Raw genomic sequence first — 25,770 nt, forward strand, 5'->3', positions numbered from 1 at the left:
TTAGCCCCTTCCATTGCTGAATTAGCATTTTCTACTCATACTAGGAAGTCTGACCAACTCACCTCGGCTTGCAAACGTTAGATAATTCCTACACATAATAGGGAGCAGGGTAAGAATAGATGTGGCAAGTTAGTGACATTCTAAATTCAAGATTAGTCAAGTACCATAGTAGCAAACACAACATGCTCTAGTTCTAAAGCTTCAAAGCAGAATTCTGAATTAAGAGCTGTGTGGTGGATCATTCTGGAGGTCAGAAACGAGTCTCAATTGAGGGAGTAAGGCAAAAAGTGGCAGAGAATTCCCCCTTTTCCAATTTGTCACCTACACAAGGATAAGCAGTTAAGTTTATAAAAAAAATCAAAGAACTTGTATTTGGCAGCTGTACAGTCAACTCTTTAAATCTGCCTTTTTGAGTACCAATAACCATTATGTTTGGTTGGTTTGGGAGAGTGTGGCTTGAAAGGAAGAATGGAGGGATTAATTTTCTCATTTATAGATAACTTGCAGAATAAGTTTATATTAAGTGCAGCAAGTGACATCGATTTCAGGTGTACAGGATAACTTCAAGGTATTTACCATAGAAAGAACTGTTCACAGTATCACCATTTTCCTGCTTCTGATGCTGTTGCTCTTGGACTTGATGCGATTCCTGACAAACGTAAATGGTTAGCCTTGGTCTAACCATCCTAAATGGAGAGGGAAGAAATACAAATTATATTCCAGTATAACAAATTAAACAGAAACAAAAAAGGGTTTACAGTGAAAAAAATCAGAAACTAATTCATTTGAGCATGTAGATTCTCAAATGTATCAACATATTTAAATCCAAATGAAATAAATGAGAAAGCCATTCTGCATGCTGAGCTTATTCAACCTTCCCATGAACTCATGTCTAATCTGCAACTTAACTCCATCTTGGCCTCTCACAAAAAAATCTAGTCTTAAAAAACAATTAAAATTAATTCCAGAGGGATTAGTGGATAGTGAAGTAGGAGAAACAGCAGCTTAAAAAGGTAAATTATTTATGAATTAATGTATGCAATGTGGTATACAAAGTTGAAGGGGCTACACTTCCAAAGTAAAGCCCTTGGGAATGACCAACGAGATAGGTGTTGCAAGTTTTTTTCTCTGCCACCTTAGTTTATTCTGAAGCAGGTTAACCTCTGCTGGGTAATTTAGTATGTGTACACTTCTGAAAGGTCTCCCCAGACCCCTCATTTTGCCTCTCAAAGTCCAACACTACGTTCCCATTGTGAGAGGTGAAAACGGGAAAGGCCAGCCCACAGGGCTCTGGTGAAGCTGTGTAGGCTGTGGATACAATGAACTGCAGAAGTGTTGATGAATTCTGATCATACCATCGACTTCTGAGGATGATTGTGAGGGGAGGTCATCGATCACCTCTGCTCCACTTAGTCCTGGACCCAGCACATAAATACAATGGCAACGAAAGCACAACAGTGACTCTACTTCTTTAGGAGTCTGTGGAGATTCAGCATGACATCACAAACTTCTACAGATATGTAGTGGAGAGTGTATTGACTGGCTGTGTCACAGCCTGGTATGGAAACATCAATGCTTCTGAATGGAAAATCCTACACAAGGAAGTGGATCTAGCTCAACATTGAACACACTTACATGAAACGCTGTGGGAGGAAAGCAGCATCTACCATCAGAGATCTTCCCCACCCAGGCCAATGTTCTTTTCTCACTGCTGCCATCAGGTAGAAGGTACAAGAGCCTCAGGACTCGCACCACCAGGTTCAAAAACAATTACTACCCCATAGCCATCAGGCTCTTGAACAAAAGGCGATAACTACACTCACTTGCCCATCCATTGAGATGATCCCACAACCAATGACCTCACTTTAAGGACTCTTTATCCTGTTATTTCATGTCCTCATTATTTATTGCTATTTATTTATATTTGTATTTTCAGTTTGCTGTCTTCTGCACTCTAGTTAATCCTTCACTGATCCAGTTAATAGTTACTATTCTATAGATTTGCTGATTATGCCCACAGGAAAACGAATCTCAGGGTTTTATATGCAGCAGTCTCTCCGGACTCTGGATTGGGGATTGCCAAACATTATGTGGATTTTCTGGTGTAGTCTGTTTCGTCATGCGTTTTTGTGATATCATTCTGGAGGAACGTTGTCTCATTTTTTAACTGCATTGCATTTGTGGTTTATAAATGACAATAAACTGAATCTGAATCTGAAGTAAGACCCCTCATTTTAAGGCTTAACAGTCTCAATTCCTCTGACCTTTACTCATACCTCAATCCTTTTGTGATTACGAGCCATTCAAAAGAAGCCACATCAGTCAAATGAAATGGACTGTGTTCCTGCTACAATTTTTCCTTAATCACCACAAAACACATTACCAGTCACTATCCAAAAGATATTGTGGCTTCTTGCTGCAGACCAACTGACTATTGCATTAGTACACAGAATAGTAGGTGTAGTTCGATGAATACAAAGATTCAAAACACTTAGAATTATACAGCATATACGTTATAGAAACCTAAGTTCTCGTTCTCTTTTCAAATTTGTCCTTTATAATGTAAACCAGCATTCGTACTGGTTTATTTACAACTTGGATTCCTTTCTCTATAAAACAAACAAGAGATGGCTCCGGTACATTGTGTTATTTCTAAACAATGCTTCATTATTCTTTAAAAATAAATCATTGCCATAAAGTAATTTGGGTATAGCATCAAAGTGGTAAACCACAACTGCAATCAAGGGAGCTCTGGAATGAACACACTTCATAATTCAGAGTCTACTTGGGAGCAGTAAGAAAATTTACAACCCTAAGAGTTCAATAATACTAGAGCAACTGAAGCATTAACACCTATCAAATCAACTGCAATTTTATTTCCAATATATAAAGAAACATGAGAGTGATCTGGTATTAGCCAATTATCTCAGAAGGTACAAAAGGGATCAATCATTCCAATGACAAAGTCTGTTTTATGCACAAAGTATACTTTTACTAACTAAATTTGGAGACTATTTCCTGCTTTGAAAGGCCTCAACTAAACATCAAGGTACAATGGTTTTAACAATAGAGAAATATTTGACACACAAGTTAAAGATAATTTAAAATAACAACTTAAACAGAATACAATGTAGTTCAGCCTGATTAAGAGGTGATGTGCATCATCTAACCTTGATCTCTCTAGTACACGAATTAACATTCACTACAATCCTGTTTCTTGGGGTTTATTTCTAATTTATCACAAAGGATAGATAGGATAGTTGATCCACAAGCAGTCATATGGTTTTATAGCCAAACTATTGCTCACAATTTCAACTGTCTCAAGAAATTGGGTATGGAGTCATTTTCTGCTGTTGCAAAAAAATACAATTTTTGATGTGGTTGGAACTAAACCTTCCTGTTTACAAAATCTAAGAAACAATTATGGAACAGATTTGGACTTGGCTAATGCAGTCTCTCCCTGTGCCTGTCAAGACAAAGGCTAATTGAAACTTATTGCACTAATTTCCAAGTGAACACAACATTTGAATAACACATACATAGATCAATCAGCTCTGAAAGTGTATTGAGTTTAACTATTTATCAAAGGTACATCCAAAATACTAACTTCACATTTGGGACATTAAAAAATAAGTATTTAACTTGTATTAAAATTAAATTTGCAGCATATTCTCCCTTCTAAAGCTGCATCTATGGACAAAAGGCATCTTGGAGTTGATAAGTATCTTCGGAATTTATACTTAAAACACAAATTAATGTCGTGATTTAGCCATTGAAGCCAAGTGAGAATCTCATTGCTCCAAGCCAATCTCAAGAATTCAGGGCCTGAAATGATATTCTCTGCTTGACTATGCATTACACATGTAGGTTGAAAAATTTCGGGTAAAAGTGCCCTCACCACCTGAAAAACAAAGGAATTTTGTGCTCAACCTGTCCCATGATATTCCCCAACCTGATTTTGTTATTGCGATTGTAGTGACTGCGTTGCCACAACTAAAAAAAAGGGAAATGTAGTTTAGGCCAAAGCCACATACAGGTACAAATAGGCAACAGGTACATTTCTTAGATGCAGTGTATTCCTCGCTTCCTCCTCTTGCTAAAGATTGTGAAAGTTGTTTCAAAATAGACATTCACCTAATATTTAAATACCTAAAATTTATAGGTGAACTGCAAGGTACAATGAATTACCTACCTTCCTTTCAGAGCATTAAAGAGTCGAATTCCATCAGCAGGGCCACAGATCTGAATAACGTCATCTCTAGTCAGCTTTAACAGATCTCCACCTGTGGATACAAGCAACAGAACCTCAAAACCAGCAGTGCAGCAAAAATTTGCAAAGAATTCCTAAGCAACTCCAGTCATAGTTTTAATGGAGTGGAGTGATTAAAATCAAAATACTGAATTATCATGCTTGGCCATCTCATGAGCTAGCGTTTTCAAGATTAGATTTGTTACCTATTTCATACTTTCAGGATCTTTTGTTTTATTATATATTAAAGAATAACATTTTCATCTAAATCGAAGAATTCTACTCAAAAATCCTGAAGTCTGAAGATACTTTATTACCAATTTGGTAATTCCCTTGCTCTGAACATATTTTATTAATTTCCTCTTCAAACATGTAAAGAGATTAGTTGAAAAGGCAGTATGTCTATTAACTAAGAAAGATATAGGAAGACATGACATAGATTTATTAGGTGCAATGTATTGCTTGCTTCTTCCTCTTCCTATGGGTTATGAGGTTGAAACTATTATTCTACTAAATTACGTATTCTACCACAAAAATCAAACAACCAAATCAAATAAACCCCACTACTGTCCCTCCAAACATCCCTACACAACACAGTCATGTAACCTCCTGGAGGGAAAAAAATAAGACCTGATTATGGAAATACAGGGAATTGGGAACATTCTTCTTGGGATTAAACACAATATTAAGGAAACAGAAGTGTCAAAGTACATTATCCAGTGTTTTAACTGATTACACTGCTACAATTTGAAAATTTTTTTCTGTTGAAAGCAGACTGAATTAGACTTTGTAACTGAGGGAGGATTGATACAAAGAATAAGGGCATCAGTGCTATGAAGTCATATATAGCCACCAATTTGCACACAACAATCACACAGCAAATGATATAGAAGAATGACAAAACAGATTTTGATTGTGCTGGTTGAAGCAAGAATATTGGTTGTAACAACTGTTCCCCATTTTCCCAGCAGCATCACTATATACTTTACATCCATCTAAACAGACAGACCGAGCCTTGTTCTAGCATTTCATCCAAAAGACTGCATTTCTAAAAATGCAACACTTAGCAAAAAAATGAACCAAGACAAATTGTCTGTGCTCAAGTCAGTCTTAAAAGTTTCAAGTCTCACTTGGACAATGCGACAAATGAAATCAAAGTGATCCAAGCTGCCTAATTTAGTTCAGTAGCACTCATTCCAAAATACAGTGCATAACAAACATAAATTCAAGTGGTGGCTCAATTATCATTAGTTCACCTGAGGTTTCATAATACTGGAAACCTTAGAAATGTTAGATCCAGGACATGGAGTAAATGAGCTTGCATTAATTAATAGCGCATGAACATGTCTGCAGCTTAAAAGTATTTTAAAAATAATAGAGCTCTCTTGAAGTGCATTAAATAATGTATATAACAAATCTGACAGACAATTTGCGCACATCTAAGATCCAAAAGTCAGGCGAAGAATCTGATAATCACTTTTCTCCCTCCTGTGATGCCCAGTTGACAGATATTCAGGACACTAGGAGAAACCCCTCATGAAAAGTGCCATAAGATTTTCTCGCCCAAGCTGGAAGACAAAGTCTCACTTAACATTGTACTGCTTATGATCACTTCATATTGCAACAAAATGACAAAACCACATCCCCATCCCACTTAATAGCCAGAAGCACACACTGCAATGAAACCCAACTCATGGCAATGTACTTCATCACTTTAATAAACCACTGAATTATCAAGCTAGATTATGTGCTCATGTCCATAAACTGGGAGTTGAATCTATAATTTGCTCAAGACAGAATGGTCAAACTGACCAAAAGTAATTGGACAAAATGCACAAGTACTTTTTTTTTAAGTATAAAAAGATCACTCAGACATTATTTATGAACATTCATTGCCAAATTCTCTGAATATCTTGCCTGATGATCCTTGGCAACACATCTTCAAAATTTTCTAACCAAGAAGGAAAGAAATGGAACTTATGTTGAGCAGTCACTATTTGTAAGCAAATACACCAGCAAATTTGCGCACAGTAAGGTGCCATAAAACAAAAATGATTGAGAAAATAGGTTTAATACATGGTTGGTTAGTGAAGGAGTTGTGGCCAGAACAACCAACTGTTTCCTGCCCTTTTAATGCTACAATAGCAGCTTCCCCATCCATCTGCATAGGTGCCTCATTTTAACATCTCTCTGCAAAAGGACTTCCATACAATGTAACATCCACTGGCACTACATTAGAGAATAGGCCATGCTCAAGTAACAAATGGATTCTGTTCTTGCAGGTACCCATAAATTGACTTTGTGCTTAAGTATGAAAAGACAAAAATCACTCAATACAGTAACCATACCTCCATGTATGAATGTCATCAAAAGCACACAAGATAGATAAGAAAGAATAATTATTAAAAGTGAAGAGAGAGAGAGGAAACAAGTTCTGCCATTTGTGTAGGAATAAAGATATGTATACACATCACACTTTAGAATTTAATAATATTATGGGAGCACATTCCCCTACAGGATGTTCATAATCTGGTGACAGCCTGCACCAAACCAAGGTTAAATGCTGAAGTTGGTAACAGGTCCAAATCCACAACCTCCAGATTCAGTCAAGTTATAACAAAGCCAGATAAACAGACTGGACTGACTGGTGACTAAATAATTTTGGAGTATATTGTTGCTACTGAACTCTGTACAGTTTTTTGTGAACATAATAAAACTTACATAATGTACAACACACATAAGCCATTGACTCAACAGGCCTATGTTGCTGTTTATGCTTCACCAAGTCATCTCATCAAGCCCTATCAAATAGACATATATGGGAAAAAAAGAATTAGGCTATCTTACCTTCCCTCCAACTTCATTATGCTTTTCACCTGATATTTCATGAGATAATTCCACATTCTAACCCAGGGGTTCCCAACCTGGGGTCCAACAGGCCCTTTGCTTAATGGTATTGGTCCATAGTATAAAAAAAGGTTGGGAACACATGTTCTAACCACTCTGAATAAGTTTCTTCTAGACTCATAGAATACAACAGGCTCCTAGTGGCCATTAACCGTAATTTTGAAATAGCTGTTCATTAAGTCCATTCCCCTTGAATTTCTAGCTAACAAAATCCAGTACCTTCTATTAAGTTGGCATTTAAGTTGGGATTCCAACCATGTGGTAATATCTTTCCCTATGTCTACCTTGGAAAGTACCTTCTCTATTTCAAAGACCTCTATCATGCCAAACTTTAGCCTTCTGATTATAGCGAAAAGAGCTTCAGCTTGCTCAAGCTTTCCTTTCAAGAAAAATATCGTAATCAGAAGCAAAACACAGCAGATGCTGGAAATGTGAAATAGAAACAGATAATTATCCAAGGAGGTCAGGTCGCATAGACGGAGAGAGAAGCGGAGTTTACACTCATAACTTACCATCAATCTGATGTTTTCCCTTGCATAAATGTTGTTTGACTCAAGTTTTTCTAGCATCTTCCATTTTCATTTTGGTGTATATGCAGTTCTAGTATTATTTGTGTACATTATTCTGCACTTTCAGATGATTTATTATAATAAAATTACCAAAACTGTACACAGTATTCAAGATCCAAACTAACTTTTTTTTTGGTCTTTTGAGTATTATGGTCTTCTCTCTCCACTCCATGAAAAAAACTATGCATATTTCAACTTTAATATTTTGCGTTTTTGCCACATTTAAGAGAAGATATCACCACAGTGCTTTAGCTAGTTCTCCAAAACAAATCTTCTTTCAACACATACAGCTATCCATTAGTCATAGTGTACAACAGCACAGAAACAAGCACTGCAGCCCATTTAGTTCATGCTGAACTGATATTCATCCTAGTCCCACCGAGCTGCACCTGAACCATAGCCCTCCATATGTACTTATCCATACTCCAGCTACGTACTTATCAAACTGCTCTTAAATGTTACAATCAAATGCGCATCCATCACTTCTGCTGGCAGCTTGTTCCACTCTCTCAGCATCCTCTACGTGAAGTTCTCCCTCAGGTTCCCTTTAAATATTTCACCTTTCACCCTTACTCTGTGACCAGTAAATTCTAATATTCATCCAATCTCAGTGGAAAAAGCTTGCTGACATTTACCCTATCCATACCCCTCACAATTTTGTATACCTCTATCAATCTCCCCTCATTCTCCTGGGCTGCAGAGAATAAAGTCTTAGCCCTATAGCTCAGCTCTTCAAGCCACAGTGTTCTTTCAATCTTGTTGTAGGCAGGTGGCTAAAATTGCAGACAATACTTCAAAATTGGCTTCACCAACATCATATAGAACTTCAACATAACATCCTAACTCCTGTGTTCAATATTCTTTATGAAGGTCAATGTGCCAAAAGCTTTCTTTACGACTCTATCTACCTGTGACGCCACTTTCAACGATTATGTACCTGAATTCCCAGATCTCTTTGTTCTACCACAGTCCTCAGTGCCCTATCACTCACTGTGTAAGGCCTACCCTGGATTGTCCTCTCAAATTGCAACAGCTCACACCTGTCTTTATTAAATTCCATCTTGCCATTTTTCAGTCCAGTTTTCCAGCTGGTCCAGATCCCACTGCAAACTTTGAGAGCCTTCCTTGCTGTCCACTATGCCCCCAATTTTGATGTCATTTGCAAATTTCCTGAACCAGTTTACCACATTACCATCCAAATCACTAATATAGATGACAAACAACAACAGACCCAGCACCGACCCTGGTGGCACTCCACTGGTCACAGGTCTCCAGTCAGAGTGACAACCATTTACTACCACTCTCTGGGTTCTCTGCTAAGCCAATGTTGCATCTAATTTAGTATTTCATCCTGAATGCCAAGCGACTGAACATTCTGGACCAGCCACCCATGTGGAACTTTGTCAAAGGTCTTACTAAAGTCTATATAAACAACATCCACTGCCTTTCCTTCATCTACTTTCCTGGTAACCACTTGGATATATTGCCCTGAAATGTATGCACGGATATACTGACCTGAGAGAATATAAGGCACCTGGGAGGCAATATACCATCCATGAATCTTGTTCTCATCCACAGAGTCTCCTCCATCTGTTTACCTAACCAATTAATTCCGTATCACTACCGCTCACCTCTTCTCCCCACCTTCCCTTGAGTCAGAAAGACAGAATCAGTGCCAGAGACCTGAGTACTGTGGCTTTTGTCTGTGAGGTCCTCCCACTCAAACAGTATCCAAAATAACATACTTCTTATTGAAGGGAATAGCCAAATGAGTACCCTGCACGGGCTGCCTATCTCTTTCCCTCTCCTGACAGTCACTCAGTTACCTGTGTCCTGCACCTTAGATTTACAGTGGTGCTAGTAAGTTTGTGAACTCTGTAGAATTTTCTCTATTTCTGCGTAAAAATGACCTAAAATGTGATCAGATCTTCATGCAAGTCCTAAAACTCGATAAAGAGAACCTAATTAAATAAATAACACAAAAACATTACACTTGTTCATTTACTTATTGAGAAAAATGATCCAATATTACACGCATTTCTTGGAAAAAGTATGTTGAACTTTGCTTTCAGTACTTGGTGTGATGCCATTGTACAGCAATAACTTCAACCAAACATTTCCAGTAACAATGGCTTGGAGGAATTTTAGGCCATTCCTCCTTACAAAACTGCTTCAACTCTGGGATGTTGGTGGGCTTCAGGTCCTTCCACAACACTTCTATCGGATTAAGGTCAGGACTTAGACTCAGCCACTCCAGAACACATCCTGTTGTGGATTTACTCTTTTCTTTTGGATCATTGTCTTGTTGCATTATCCAACTTCTACTGAGCTTCAGGTGACAGACCAGATAGCTACCCTGTCATTCTACTGTAAAATGTCATTATACAATTTTGAATTCATTGTTCCCTTAATGATTGCAAGCTGTCCAGGCCCTGAGGCAGCAAAGCAGCCCCAAGCCATAATGCTCCTTCCACTATGCTCCACAGTTGGGATGAGGTTTTGGTGTTGGTGTGCAGTGCTCTTTTCCCTTCAAACATAGCAATGTGCATTTCTGCCAAAAAGTTCAACTTTTATCTCATCTGTCCACAGAACATTGTCCCAGAAGCATTGTAGAACATCCAGGTGGTCTTTTGCAAACTTGACTTGTGCAGCAATGTTTATTTTGGAGAGCAGTTAGCTCCTCTGTGGTGTCCTTCCATGATCACCATTCTTATTCAGTCATTTTTCTTATAGTGGACACATGAGCAGGTTCTAGAGATTTCTGCAGGTCTTTTGCTGTCACCCTTGAGTTTTTGTTCACCTCCTTCGGCAATGCACGTTGTGCTCTTGGTGTGATCTTTGCAAGATGTCCACTCAAAAGGAGAGTAGCAACAGTACTGAGTTTTCTCCATTTGTAGACAATTTCTCTTACAGTAGACTGATGAACACTCAAGTCTTTATGTAGCCTTTTTCAACTTGATGCATCTCTACAATTCTTCTCCAAAGGTTCTCTGAAAGTTGTTTGATAGAGGCATGGTGCACATAAACAGATCTTTCTTAAGAAGAGCAAGCTCTGTCAGTAACCTGACTTTGTGTCCTTTTTTTTATAGGACAGGTCACATCTACAACCCACACCTCCAATCTCATCTCACTGATTGGATACCTGAATCCATATAGCTTCTGTAGAAAACATTACCCCAGAGGTTCCCATACTTTTCCAGAAAATTATATGTAACATTGGATCATTTTTCTCAATAAATAAGTGAAGAAGTATAATGTTTTTGTGTTATTTAATTAGGTTCTCTTTATCTAGTTTTAGGACCTATGTGAAGATCTGATTACATTTTAGGTCACATTTAGGGAAACAGGGAGAGACAGAAAGAGAGAAAGAGGAAGAGAGAGAGAGAGAGGGAGAAAGAGAGAGAGGGGAGGGGGGAGAGGGGAGAAAGGGGAGAGAGACAGAGAGAGGGTGAGAGAGAGAGAGAGAGAGGAAGAGAGAAGAGGGGGATAGAGAGTGAAAGAGGGGAGAAAGAGTGAAAGGGAGAGAGAGGGTGAGAGAGAGTGAAAGAGGGAGAGTGAGAGTGAAATAGGTGGTAGTGAGAGTGAAAGAGGGAGAGTGAGTGAAAGAGGGTGAGAGAGAGGAAGAGGGAGGGAGAAAGGTGAGAGAGGAAGGAGTGAGAAAGAAAGGAGAGAGAGGAAAGAGAGGGGAGAAAGAGAAAAAGAGAAAGAAACTTATTAGAAGCTTACTTTAAGCCATCTCACCATCTCAGACTTTAGCGTAAATAAATGGATGTTTGATGGCTGTTGTAGAGTTGGTAGGCCAAAGGGTATTTCTCTGTTGTTTAACTATGAATTCTGTTAGTCAGTGCTGTGCTAAACATTCCTCTTACTCCCTCTGTTCTCCAAAGATACTGTGCTGCTAGCACTGCCTCCTTTCTGGATTACTATCTCAGAATCGAAACCAATTAACATCCACTGAACACCAAAGCTGAAATTCCTTTCCTCTCTTCATTTATTTTGCCTTCCTATTCAAAACTATAGTTTTAAAATGTTTAATGTTAAGTTAATAACTACTGCAAGTCTATTAGTTTATTTCTCTCCTCTCAGGTCAAACAAGGTGACACCATGTTCATCAGGATGTTTCATTTGGGCTGTTCAATTTAAAGAGGGAAAAAACACAAGAGCTGATAAAGCATTGTGCTTCCCCCACATAAACTTTGCCTTCATCTCAGCAAAGAACGCCCATTAAAGTGAAAAGTACATTTTCCATCCTGCTGAAATCTCACTGAGGTTTTACAAATGAGCAGATATGCATTGTGGACATGATCCCACAGGGAATTTAACAGAAGATATCAACATAGTGAAATACCATGAAGTACAACAGGATATCGATACTTAATCCATCTGGTCCCATTGAATTCAAACCTACAGTAGGTCCTAGAGATAGAAAATAATTGAGTTCCAATCCATTCCAGCATCCAGGTAACTTTGACAAATTTCCATCCAAAATAGTTAATAAGCAAAAGGTACCAGAGAAGTTTGCGAAGAGCCTGCAGTATGGAGAAAATCGATTTCTGTGCAACCACTGCTGAGCATCCTGTGGCGTGGCTGTTGCCAACAGATTCTGCAAAAACAAAAGTAGCAAGTCAATTCTTGGACATATTGCCCTGAAATGTACAGATACACTGAACCAAGAGGACATAAGATGTCATTACTGTTGCTCAGTCCCACATATTAATGGATACGCACACTCAGCCACAAGAGGAGTCACTCAGTTAGATTCAAGATTGTTTAACGTCATTTCTTGTACACAAGTGTAAAGGGGAAAAAAATAATTGTTACTCCAGATCCAATGCAGCACATAAAAACCACAATTAAGATAAAGAAAACATAACTAAAAAACACAATAAATTAAGATAGCTTATACGTATAGATTCATTTTATGTTTATAAAGTGATGCTAGGTACTACAGAGTCTGTACATAAAGTGACTGACAGGAAATGATAAAATAGTGATGAACTGGATTTGATAAGGGAACTCGAAGTAAATGAGCCATTAGGAGGTAGTGACCATAATATGATAAGTTTTAATCTAAAATTTGAGAGGGAGAAGGGAAAATCGGAAGTGTCAGTATTACAGTTGAACAAAGGGGTCTATGGAGCCATAAGGGAGGAACTAGCCAAAGTTGACTGGAAGGACACCTAGCAGGGATGACAGTGGAACAACAATGACAGGTATTTCTGGGAATAATACAGAAGGTGCAGGATCAGTTCATTCCAAAGAGGAAGAAAGATTCTAAGGGGAGTAGGGGGCAACCGTGGCTGACATGGGAAGTCAAGGACAATATAAAAATAAAAGAGAAGAAGTATAAAATAGCAAAGATGAGCAGGAAGCCAGAGGATTGGGAAACTTTTAAAGAGCAACAGAAGATAACTAAAAAGGCAATACGGGGAGAAAAGATGAGGTACGAAGGTAAATTAGCCAAGAATATAAAGGAGGATAGTAAAAGCTTCTTTAGGTATGTGAAGAGGAAAAAATTAGTTAAGACCAAAGTTGGGCCCTTGAAGGCAGAAATGAGTGAATTTATTATGGAGAACAAGGAAATGGCAGACGGGTTGAACAGATACTTTGGATCTGTCTTCACTAGGGAAGACACAGACAGTCTCCCAGATGTAATAGTGGCCAGAGGACCAGAACGAGAGGCCACAGTTTAATAATAAGGGGTAGGCCTTTTAGAATGGAGTTGAGGAAAAACTTTTTCACCTAGAGAATTGTGGATCTATAGAATGCTCTGCCTCAGAAGGCAGTGGAGGCCAATTCTCTGGATGCTTTCAAGAAAGAGTTAGATAGAGCTCTTAAAGATAGCAGAGTCAAGGGATATGGGGAGAAGGCAGGAATGGGGTACTGATTGTGGATGATTAGCCATGATCACATTGAATGGCGGTGCTGGCTCGAAGGGTCGAATGGCCTACTCCTGCACCTATTGTCAGTGCGGGCAGTGGAGCGGGAGCAAGAAGTGCTCGAGGTCGACAGACGACGGGAGATCAGAAGATCGGAGGATCAGCCGTTGTAGGTAGGCCGAGACCGTCGGACCTACCTGAGGAGGATGGTAAAACTGCACAGGCGCGGGAGACGTCAGCGGCGAGCGCGGGGTTTAAGAAGAGGCCCACTTTTAGGAGCGGGCAGTGGAGCGCGTGGGAGCAGAATGCTGGGCTTTGGCTCAGCGGGCTTCGGCGCAAGAGGACTTCGGTGAGAGGAAATCAGTGAGCCTGAGTATGTGCTTGCTGAAGTAAAAAAGGTAAGGTCAGTAGGTACTTTTTTCATTTACTCTGACTAATCTGGGATTAGGTAATGGGGGAGACAGTTAGAGCAGTTGTGTGCTCCGTATGCAGTATGTGGGAGGTCAGGGTCAACACAGTTGTCCCTGATGACCACACCGGCAAAAGGTGCATCCAGCTGCAGCTCCTATCAGACCGAGTTAGGGAATTGGAACAGGAGCTGGATGAACTACGGATCATTCGGGAGGCAGAGGCAGAGATAGGTAAGAGTTATCGGGAGGTAGTCACACCGAAAAAACAGGAGGTAGGCAAATGGGTGACAGTCAAGAGAGGCAGGGGGAGCAGACAGAGAGAGCAGAGCACCCCTGTGGCCGTTCCCATCAACAATAAGTATACCGTTTTGGATACTGTTGGTGGGGATGACCTACCAGGAGCAAGTTGCAGTGGTCCTGTCTCTGGCACTGAGGTTGGACCCTCGACTAGGAAGGGGAGGAGGGAAGAGAAGAGAGCGGTAATGATAGGGGATTCTATAGTCAGGGGGGCAGATAGGAGATTTTGTGGGGAAGATCGGGAGTCTCGGATGGTATGTTGCCTCCCTGGTGCCGGGGGTCCGGGACATCTCAGATCGGGTGCAGGTTATTCGCGAGAGGGAGGGCAAGAAACCAGATGTTGTGGTCCACGTAGGGACCAACGACATGGGTAGGATGAGTGAGGGGGTCCTGCGTAGTGAGTTCAGGGAGTTAGGTGCAAAGCTGAAGGGCAGGACCTCCAGGGTAACAATCTCAGGATTGCTACCTGTGCCACGTGCGAGTGAAGCAAGGAACAGAAGGATTATACAGATTAATACATGGCTGAGAGGATGGTGCAGGAGGGAAGGCTTCAGGTTTTTAGATAATTGGGCTTTGTTCCAGGGAAGGTGGGATCTATTCCGACGAGACGGTTTACACCTGAACTGGAGCGGTACTACCATTCTTGCAGGAAAATTTGCTAGTGCTTCTTGGGAGGGTTTAAACTAAATTTGCAGGGGGCAGGGATCCAGAATGCGAGAGAGGATAGCGAGATGAAGAATAAAGGACAGGTGGGAACTACACAGTTCCGGAATATTCAGTGTGTAGTAGAGAAAGGTGAGGAGGAACAAGTGATAAGGAGGACACATGTACAGAGGGATGGTCTTACGGAACATGTGCAGAATGTGCAGAAAGAATAAGCAAATTTAGGAAGGACAAAAAAATTCCAGGGGCATATAGCCCGATGGGAGTTCGGGGAGCTGGGTTAAGCACAATAGGCAGCGATTTAAACAGAGAGAGGAGAAATGGGCGAAAAATTCTATATCTGAATGCACGAAGTGTCAGAAATAAGGCGGTTGAGCTTGAAGCTCAGGTGTGAATGGGTAACTATGATGTTGTTGGGATAACGGAGACATGGCTGCAGGGAGATCAGACCTGGGAAATGAATGTACAAGGGTATACGTGCTATCGTAGGGACAGAAACGTGGGCAGAGGGGGTGGGGTGGCCCTGTTGGCGAGGAATGAGATTCAGTCCTTTGCAAGGGGGGACATAGGATCAGGAGAAGTAGAGTCTGTGTGGATAGAACTGAGGAACAGTAAGGGCAAAAAGACCCTAATGGGTGTTGTCTACAGGCCACCAAACAGTAGCATGGATATTGGATGCAAGTTGAATAGGGAGTTAACATTGGCATGTGGCAAAGGTAATGTCGCAGTAGTTATGGGGGATTTCAACATGCAGGTGAACTGGGAGAATCAGGTTGGTGCTGGACCCCAGGATAGGGAGATTGTAGAGTGCCTAAGGGATGCATTCTTGGAACAGCTTGTACGAGAGCCGACCAGGGATAAGGCTATTCTGGATTTAGTGTTGTGTAATGAACAGGATTTGATAAGCGATCTTGAAGTAAAGGAGCCATGAGGAGGTAGTGACCATAATATAAGTTTTTATCTGCAATTTGAGAAGGATAAGGGCAGATCGGAGGTGTCAGCGTTGCAGTTGAACAAAGGAGACTATGGAGCCATGAGGGAGGAGCTGGACGGATATCCTAGCAGAAAAGACAGTGGAACAACAATGGCAGGTATTCTTGGGAATAATGCACAAGGTGCAAAATCAGTTCATCCCCCAGAGAAGGAAGGATTCAAAGGGGGAAAGGGGCCACAGTGGTTGACAAAGGAAGTCAGAGATTGCATAGCATTAAAAAAAAGGAAGTATGACAGAGCTAAGGTGAGTGGGAGGACAGATGATTGGGAAATTTTTAAGGAACAACAGAACTTAACTAAAAAGGCAATACGGGGAGAAAAAAATGAGGTACGAACGCAAACTAGCCAGGAATATAAAGGAGGATAGCAAAAGCTTTCTTAGGTATGTGAAGAGAAAGAAGATAGTTAAGAACAATGTTGGGCCCTTTAAGAATGAATTGGGTGAAATTGTTATGGGAAACAGAGAAATGGCAGAAGAATTTAATGAGTACTTCAGATCTATTTTCACTAAGGAAGACACAAGCAATCTCCCAGATGTATGGATGGGCCAAGGACATAGGGTAACAGAGGAAATGAAACAGATTGACATTCGGAAGGAAACGGTGATGAGAAGACTGATGGGACCGAAGGCTGACAAATCCCCAGGTCCAGATGGTCTGCATCCTAGGGTACTAAAGGAGGTGGCTCTGGAAATTGCGGATGCACTGGTAATCATTTTCCAATGTTCCTTAGATTCAGGATCAGTTCCTGAGGATTGGATAATGGCTAATGTTATCCCACTTTTTAAGAAAGGAGGGAGGGAGAAAACAGAGAACTATCATCCTATCAGCCTAACATCAGTAGTGGGGAAGATGCTAGAGTCCATTATTAAAGATGAGATAGTGGCATATCTAGATAGCAGTGATAGAGATGGAAAGGGAAGGAAGAGGCAACCCTAGGGGAAGTGATAGGGAGGTGAGGAGAGGTAAAAGGCCAGAGTGGGGAACAGAGGAAGAGAGGAGGAGGAGGAATTTCTTTTTTACTGTTTATAGTAGTACTTGCAGACTTTTAACAAAACATTTTTCAGGACAAGATAATAATGGCAACATCAGACAATGAAAGCCTACCTGATTTTCAGAGACGGGAGACACTGACAGTTCTCGACAAACCCACTTTCGAAAGGATCCTAATGTCTGATGAGAAAAAGTTACTTGTGAAGTTCTGGAAAAATCTGAAAGAAATATACTTTCACTGTATGTACACATACTCGCATGGTTTCCATTTGTACACTTTGGGGAAAAATCATTCATCAGATCTAGTGGAAGTCCAATAAACTTATTAAATGTAATTGTACAGAAGCACAAAGTCAAAAGTGAATTTTTAGAAAGAACCTAATATCTATTATGATAAAGTTCATCAAAAATTTAGAATTCAACTGTCCCTGACGTAAGAAATTAATGCTGGTACACAAATGGGTGAATAACCAGATTGACAACAATAACTATAGACAAGATAACAATAATTATTGGTTCAAATGAAATTTTTTCTGGTATTCAAAAGGAAACAATGCAGGAGTTAGTGCCACTGGATTGGGACTGTATTCTTATCAGGCTAGGAACAGATGGAAAGAAAGAAAAGAATTTGCAATTGATATAATACCGTGCATGTCCTTTGGACATTTGATAGCTTTTCACAGCTAATAAATAGCTTTAGAAGTGTAGTTAGATAGGCAAATGCAGCAGCAAATTTGCGCTCAGCAAGCTTCCACACGCAGCAAGTGCAATAAATCTTCAGATTGTTTTGATGGTGTTAGCCAGGACACCAGTGCACCTTACTTCACTTCAGGCTGTATAAATCATTTATATCTAGTTCTAGGATTGCACTTTAAATTTCGAGCTGAAAAACAGTGCTGCACTTAAAATATCAGTCCATATCATGTGCTCCAAAGTTTAGAATGGGACTTCAATCTACACCTAACAGATTCAGGTACAAGATTGCCACCACAAAGCAACCCTGATAACTGCAGAAAAATAAAATGCACGAAAGTACCAGCATTCTTTCAAATGAACTTAAGTATGGCATTCATCATTGCTTCAAAATATCAGGATTTTTACTTGGAGATTTGCATTTATAGACAAATTGTATCTCAATGCGCTTCTGATCTATAGGCAAATACTACAGCCATTTTGCACTTGACTCAAACAAGAAATGAATATAAAGCTAGGATAACTTCATGCTTTCAATTGAACTAGAGACTTTTACTTGGACTGGCAGACAAGTGGCGTAGCTTAACAGATGAAAAAATACAATGTTGTACAACCCCAAGAATACACTATTGAGCTAGAATGCAAGATTCTACAGAAAAGCATAACTCAACCCACTGACTTAGGAATAAATTAAGAGAACTTAGTTGATTGTAAGATGAAAAGTTGAAGCGTAAAATTGGATTCCTCCACCATAATAGAGAACTGGAAGTATAGGATTAGAGTAGATTTCCTAAAATACAAATTATATTCTACTTCTGCATTCAAAGCCTACTGGCATTGCATAATAGTGTGATTAAGCAGACCAGATAGTTTTCTTTGGTCAAATGAGGATCTTAAAAATTAGTAACTATCATGTTTAAAGTTTCCAAACCAAGCAACTGAGGAACTGCCAATAATTGAATCTTTCTACAAAGTGCTACATCCTTTTTTAAAATGTCCAATGAACTAAAGCCAAGTTCATAGATACCTAAATGTATACACAGATACAATTCGACTTTTTAATGTGATAACTCTACACATTTTACAAGCAGAGAGCAATTCTCTGCTTCCCAATGCTTCAACCAATTACAGCATGGATTTTCTGGGGTATCTCTGGTCCCATTAATATAACTGATAGTTGGATTATCCACAGAAGTGCAACATGTTGATTTAACTTGATTTCCAAGGTTGTTCTGGGGCAATATATTGCAGGATAAGCTCTGATCCACTGGAAAGCATGGAATGGGGACAAAAGCAGGCCCCCACCCCAACCCTCCCAAATTTACAGATTATTTGTTATGTAACAGCTTGCATTTTGTACACATTATTAATATAAGTTGTTCCAATATACCCTTTCAACAGCAGGGTTCCAACTTAGGCTGAAGGTTTGTTTAACTGGCTAAGCCTCCTGTAAATCCCCCACCTTCCAAAACCAAAGAAATACCGCCAGCATAGAAGACCAACTGAACTCAGTTGCATTCTAAGAGGCATGAACATACTTCAGTACAAACCACTACTCGGCATAATGAAGACACAAGACTACAGATGCTTGAGGAGCTCTGAGGGTTAGGCAACATCCATGAAGGGTAATGGAAAGTCAATACTGTTGTGACTGTGATCTAAGTTACTGGAGAGACACTGTAGCTGGTGATATAAAGGACTTTACTCAACACAGCAAGCAGGCATTCCTCTGGAAACTATTGATTCATCTGTTACTCATGCTTAATGTGCAAAGTGACATCATCATTCTGGTCTGCCAGCTTCTTTGGACTTGGTCACAATGGTGCAAAATAACTTAGTCCATATTCAATTAACATAATCTCATTGTCTTATGACTGGCTGATGCATATGAGAACATCTCATGGTCACTTCACAAACCATATTTCTTAAACAGCCAGCCCCCTGCTATGGGTCAGCAGCCTGTGCTCTCTAGACAGTGTAGTTTGCAAAGCTATTCTCTTAACTTCAAACTGATTACTGCTTGCAATTTACATTTAGAACTGAAGACTGGTTTTTGTTTGAATTATTATCTGCTGTATTCACATTATTCCACAACTCCGTAATATTTCCTGAAAGATATTTGTCTCAGGAAAGCTAAATGTTGAGGATCTAATTAAGTAGGACAGCTAAAATGTCCTTCACTTTAAATCCCTTCTCCAATTACTAAACTACCATGTCTCTGTGTGGATATTCTTCTACACTATCATTCCCAATTCCAGGCATATGATCACATCTTCTTCTTCTTGATTTCTTTAAAATACAGCTTTGTCATTCATGACACTTTTCTTGTTGCCTCCTTCCCTGCTGACCCATCTCATCCTATCTTTGCCCATTCAATTTCTGATAACTGAAACTATCAGACATGGCTATCTGTAGTTACTCTGAGGGCAGGGGGCAGTGACAAGGTAACTATTTCAGCTTCACAGGCAACAGTTCACCTTCCATGCCCTGACAGAAAATTGTCCGAATAATCTGACAAATCCCTCAGTTCCTGTGAGCGATATACAGGAGAGTTTGGGATGGTTGCAAAGCTGTTCTCTTAACTCCAACCTGATTGCTGTTTGCAATTTATATATAGAACTGAAGACTGGCTCTTGTTTGAATTAAAATGTGCTATATTTGCATAATATCTCCAGAATATTCCCTAACAGATGTGCTGAGACCATTTTTCCAGGCCTGGAAAGAAAGAGGGTATTTAACCAGTATAAAGGGGTGGGGGGGGGCGAGAGAAGTAGGAATTTTTTTTTTCTCTTTCCAGTTCTGAAAAGGAACTTGACCCAATACTTCAACTGTCCATTTCCTTCCTATCTCAGTTCCTCAATCAATTTGTGCTGATTGGCATACTGAAATCAAGACTGATCAACAATAACTTCTTTGATGCAACTGGGAGGCAAATCAGTAAAATGGGATGGTCATGGTTATTTTTAAATAGATCAAATTAAGATATTAATCAAATTAGATTTTGATTATTTCCAATAACAAATACAATTCCAATAACAAAGTTTCAAAGAATTAGTGCCAATGAAACATTTGCACCAGAGCTCAACTCAAGAATTTAATCCAGTTTTCTTTTAGTACTGTATACTGGTTCAATATTATATTTTAAAAACCCTAAATAAAAATATTAATCTTTCTTACAATTTGCCAAACTAATCTACCTAATATTCCTTTGCTCAACTATGATTAAAAGGTTCGGTTTTTGCATTCACCCACACTACAGACAAAGAACAGTGCATTCAATTAATTTTGGCTTACAAAATTATTCCTTGACCACATAAAGTTTGGGTAATTGTTTTTTAAATAACTTTTTGCCTACATTAGACCCATGTACGAAAGTACGCAAATGAGCTCGACTTCATCTGAAGATCTTGTTCAATTGTCTGCAACAAGCAGTCTGCCAGTTTATGCATCCTGAGACAATAATCGACTCTCCATTTACATTTGTACAACTTGGATTCAGAACTGGTTATCAAGAATCAGGTGCACAAACTTGAACATTAAATATTCTGCTTTACAAGCATGCCTCCTTTCAACTGCATTTTTACATTTAAACTCTTAAGCTTTTTACTGTATTCCGTAAGTATTTTCTTCACCCACACTTATTCAATTAATCTTATTTTTAAAACATGAAGCCAAACTCCAAATTAAGAAATATATACAGTAAAATCTTCTTCCCCAATGCTGCCGTCAAAGCCTTTATTCCACTGGTGCATTTTTGAAAGCCAGGGAAATGTTGCCCAGCCAGAGACAAGCAGACCTTCCAATACCCAAGATGACAAACTGCTAAATGGACAAGGGTATTAACAGCCCGTAAATCAGACACAAATTTTCAAGTGGAATGTTCATGAGGCAAGAAATTCAACTTCAATAATATTCATTAATGCTCAATTCTAATATAATACACCTTTAAAAAGGCATCTACACAAACCATTCATTCATTATTTCAGATGTGCAAGGAGGATGAAAGGGTAAAAGCAAAAAGAAAAGGGGGAGGGGAATAAAAGCTGCCAAGCAGCCAAACATGGCAGGAGGGCAGCAACCAGAAATATCTTTTTGGTGGGCTGCAGTTAAACATCGAGTACCCAGTTCTGGAATCCAAAGTGAGAGGTAGAGCTGGATGCATTTTGACACAAGTTTCCTCCAAGATTTACAGAGTAGAATGGTTGATCATCTAAAACTGAAACAACGGGGATAACAATGAAAAACCTGGCCTGGAACACTGAATGTTGCACGATACTCCTAAATTTATTGTGATCATTGTTGAAGCATACACTGAATCCTGAAAAAGCCACTTACATCTGTGGTGGCAGGAACTGGATCAGGCTGATGATGAGGGGATCCATTCCTGAAATTAGAATAATCATTTCTATTAAAAACCAACTTTGACATGGTGGAAATCGTGGTGCTAAGAATATAGCAATAGTGAAACATACCCTTCACCTATTGTAAAATTGCCATGTGAACTTGTAAATCCAGGAGATGCTGTGTTGTTAACATAGGAAATATCCGGCCAGGGAGAACACTAAACAGGGAAAGCCAATTAAACACAAATCATATTGTATTCATTTAATATTAACAAATCTATTGTGGCTGTGACAGAAAATTTCATTGCCAATTCTGTATTGAAATGCAAAGTAATGTTACACACTTAGACCATCCCTTTGGGTGGGTGGTAGGTGGTGAAGAAGAGTTTATGGTGGATAATTGCTGGAAAAATTGCAGAATGTCAAATGGACCAGGCTTTACCCTAATAACACTGGTTACTTAATTACTTCATTGCAGTTTATTTTTAATATTTTAACTTGCTCAACAAATAGCAATGAACCTGAACAAATCATAATGCACAAGCCATTTAATTATGTCTCCCCTTCCTCACCACTCTAGTTTAATAACTCACAGTGAAACATTACACATGCTTAACCAAAAAGAAATGCCTAACATATTTCTGAAAACAAATACACAGATGGCAAATGTTTGTTTGACAATTATCTTACCTCTGTGAGGATAGTTGTATCATAGGAAGGCTGATACTTTTCCTTCTCTTGAGGAGTTCGCTTTTCCATCTTTTCCCTGTCTGTTTTCTGTTTTCTATCAGCACCTTTTGGCTACAAACAGATCAGATGCAATAATAAAAACTGAGCACAAACTAACATAAATGTTAGTGCCCACAATCTATCTTACAACCATGAATATTAAACTATTATTTGAGACAATTAAAAAGAGTTCAGGATTAAGAGCTGACAATAAAGCTTTATTTCCCAATAATACAATTAGCACTTTATTTCTATTACCACCTTTTTCTTTTATGGCCCATTCTTCAAAAAAAAGAATGATCAAGTTAGGAGATCATGCGCAATTGTAGAAAGAAAATGCAATGAAGATTGAGCAATGTGCATTCTCTCCTCTGTGGACTGCAGGCAAGCATCTGGACTCAACACTTCCTTCAGGGATATAGATGCACCTTTAATTACCATGAACCAGTATGTGCCAAACCAGCATGCATCAGACAGGCAGGAACAAGACATAAATAAAAGAAATGCATTGATCTACGAATTCTGCCTGCACTTTGCCTTTCAAATGTGAAAAATAAAAGGGGCTTCTTCCAAAACAGTTCTGTTCTGCTTCGATAACCCACCAAGCCTACAAGATATTCTACATTCAATTCATGATTGCTTAATGTCATTTCCAGTACACAAGTGTAAAGGAGAATGAACTAATGATTACTCCAGATCCAATGCAGCAAAAAAAAACACAATAAGATAAAGAACACAATAGATATAAACATAGAAGATAAGCTTATATACATAGATTGATTGTACTTATGTCCATAAAGTGATGCTAGGCACAGGAGTGTCTGTACGTAAGGTGACTCTGACAGGAAATGATAAAGTAATGGTAGGTAGGGTGGTGGAGGGGTGGGCTAGTGTGTGGAGGTGTTGGGAAAGTAACTGGTTTTGAGTCTGGTGGTCCTGGCATTGATGCTACATAGCCTCCAACCTGATGGGAGTGGTACAAACAGTCCATATACAGGGTCTGTGGGATCCCTCATGATTTTACTGGCCCTTTTCCGGTCCCTTTCTGTATACCTGTCCTTGATGTCAGGTAGGCTAGTGCAAGTAATATGTTGGGCAATTTTGACAATGCGGTTTAGAGTCTTCCTGTCTGCTGCAGTGATGCAGGATTTTAGGATGCTCGCTACTGCGCATCTGTAGAATGATGCAAGTGTACATGTGCCTAGCCCAGTTCTCTTCAACCTCTTCAGAAAGTAGATGCATTAGTGAGCTTTCTAGACTGTGTAGGATGCTTTATGGGACCATGAAATGATATGCGCTCCAAGGAGTTTGAAATTGCTTGCAGTTTCCGCTGCTGTGCCACTGATGTAAAGAGGGGTGTGTGAGTTCTCCTGAAGCCAATAACTATCTCCTTTGTCTTGAGGAAGAGGTTATTTGCCTGGCACCAGGCCTCAAGCTCTTCCACCTCCTCTCTGTACATCACTGTGCAAAAGTCTTAGGCCCATAATATATATTGCTATTTGTAGTAATTTTATGTATTGCAATGCACTGTTATCACAAATAAAAAAAATAATAACATATGAGTGATGATAAACCTGATTCTGACATGAGCCTCTATTGTGGACTGAGAGTGGGAAGGGGGACAGGAAGAATGGAATCATGGCTGGAAAAAGGGGAAGGGAGCAGGAAAGAGATTCTGTAATGATCAATAAACCAAATGTTCAGAATCAAATGACCTTGCCTGGTGGCTGACGGCTAGCTGTATCAGCACCTGCGCCACCCCCCTGCCCCTGGTACTACTTCCCTGCCACCTGTTCAACAACTCTCCCACAATGCCTCACCCTTACCATTCCCAACATTCTTTGCTCATTCTTCACTCCAGGCTGACAAATACAATACTGTGCAAAAGTCTCGGGGATCCTAGCTATATATATATACCCAAGACTTTTGCAAAGTATTGTATTACACCAGGATTATGACCAATGTCTTAAGGCTGATAGGTTTATTTCCCTAATGCTTTAGGTTTGAAAAAAAAATCTTGTGGCTTAGTGTGAGCAGCAGTGTCATCTCCATTTCAATCTTGGGATCAACAATATAATAATTTAATTAGGGCAATATGCATTACCCAGTTACACACTTCAAATACATCAATGGGCAGTCAAAGGAATCCTACTGCAAGACACCAGATCCTCAGAAAACCAGCATCAGGAATACTGGAAGTTAATAAAACGTTAAATTTGACACAGAGTATCTACAGTATAGACAATAGGTGCAGAAGTAGACCATTCAGCCCTTCGAGCCTGCACCGCCATTCTGAGATCATGGCTGATCAATTCCTATCAATACCCGGTTCCTGCCTTGTCCCCCCATATCCCTTGATTCCCCTATCCATAAGATACCTATCTAGCTCCTTCTTGAAAGCATCCAGAGAATTGGCCTCCACTGCCTTCTGAGGCAGTGCATTCCAGACCCCCACAACTCTCTGGGAGAAGAAGTTTTTCCTTAACTCTGTCCTAAATGACCTACCCCTTATTCTCAAACCATGCCCTCTGGTACTGGACTCTCCCAGCATCTGGAACATATTTCCTGCCTCTATCTTGTCCAATCCCTTAATAATCTTATATGTTGCAATCAGATCCCCTCTCAATCTCCTTAATTCCAGCATGTACAAGCCCAGTCTCTCTAACCTCTCTGCATAAGACAGTCCGGACATCCCAGGAATTAACCTTGTGAATCTACGCTGCACTTCCTCTACAGCCAGGATGTCCTTCCTTAACCCTGGAGACCAAAACTGTACACAATACTCCAGGTGTGGTCTCACCAGGGCCCTGTACAAATGCAAAAGGATTTCCTTGCTCTTGTACTGAATTCCCTTTGTAATAAAGGCTAACATTCCATTAGCTTCTTCACTGCCTGCTGCACTTGCTCATTCATCTTCAGTGACTGATGAACAAGGACTCCTAGATCTCTTTGTATTTCTCCCTTACCTAACTCTACACCGTTCAGATAATAATCTGCCTTCCTGTTCTTACTCCCAAAGTGGATAACCTCACACTTATTCACATTA

The 25,770-nt window shown here is 39.7% G+C and overlaps 1 protein-coding gene across 2 annotated transcripts in view; it reads right to left on the minus strand.

Annotated features, from left to right (window-relative positions):
* tfcp2 (transcription factor CP2) overlaps positions 1 to 25,770 on the minus strand; it is a 115,705-nt gene that overhangs the window by 25,555 nt on the left and 64,380 nt on the right. For both annotated transcript variants that reach the window (XM_059956103.1, XM_059956104.1), the window contains 7 exons: positions 22,686 to 22,796; positions 22,125 to 22,213; positions 21,988 to 22,036; positions 17,074 to 17,139; positions 12,235 to 12,328; positions 4,193 to 4,283; positions 577 to 686 (listed from right to left, as the gene is read on the minus strand). In XM_059956103.1, the coding sequence (XP_059812086.1) occupies positions 577 to 686; positions 4,193 to 4,283; positions 12,235 to 12,328; positions 17,074 to 17,139; positions 21,988 to 22,036; positions 22,125 to 22,213; positions 22,686 to 22,796 (610 nt within the window). The remainder of the gene's footprint in view (positions 1 to 576; positions 687 to 4,192; positions 4,284 to 12,234; positions 12,329 to 17,073; positions 17,140 to 21,987; positions 22,037 to 22,124; positions 22,214 to 22,685; positions 22,797 to 25,770) is intronic.

This window comes from Hypanus sabinus, chromosome X1 (genome assembly GCF_030144855.1).
Source record: "Hypanus sabinus isolate sHypSab1 chromosome X1, sHypSab1.hap1, whole genome shotgun sequence".
Taxonomy (NCBI): Eukaryota; Metazoa; Chordata; class Chondrichthyes; order Myliobatiformes; family Dasyatidae; genus Hypanus; species Hypanus sabinus.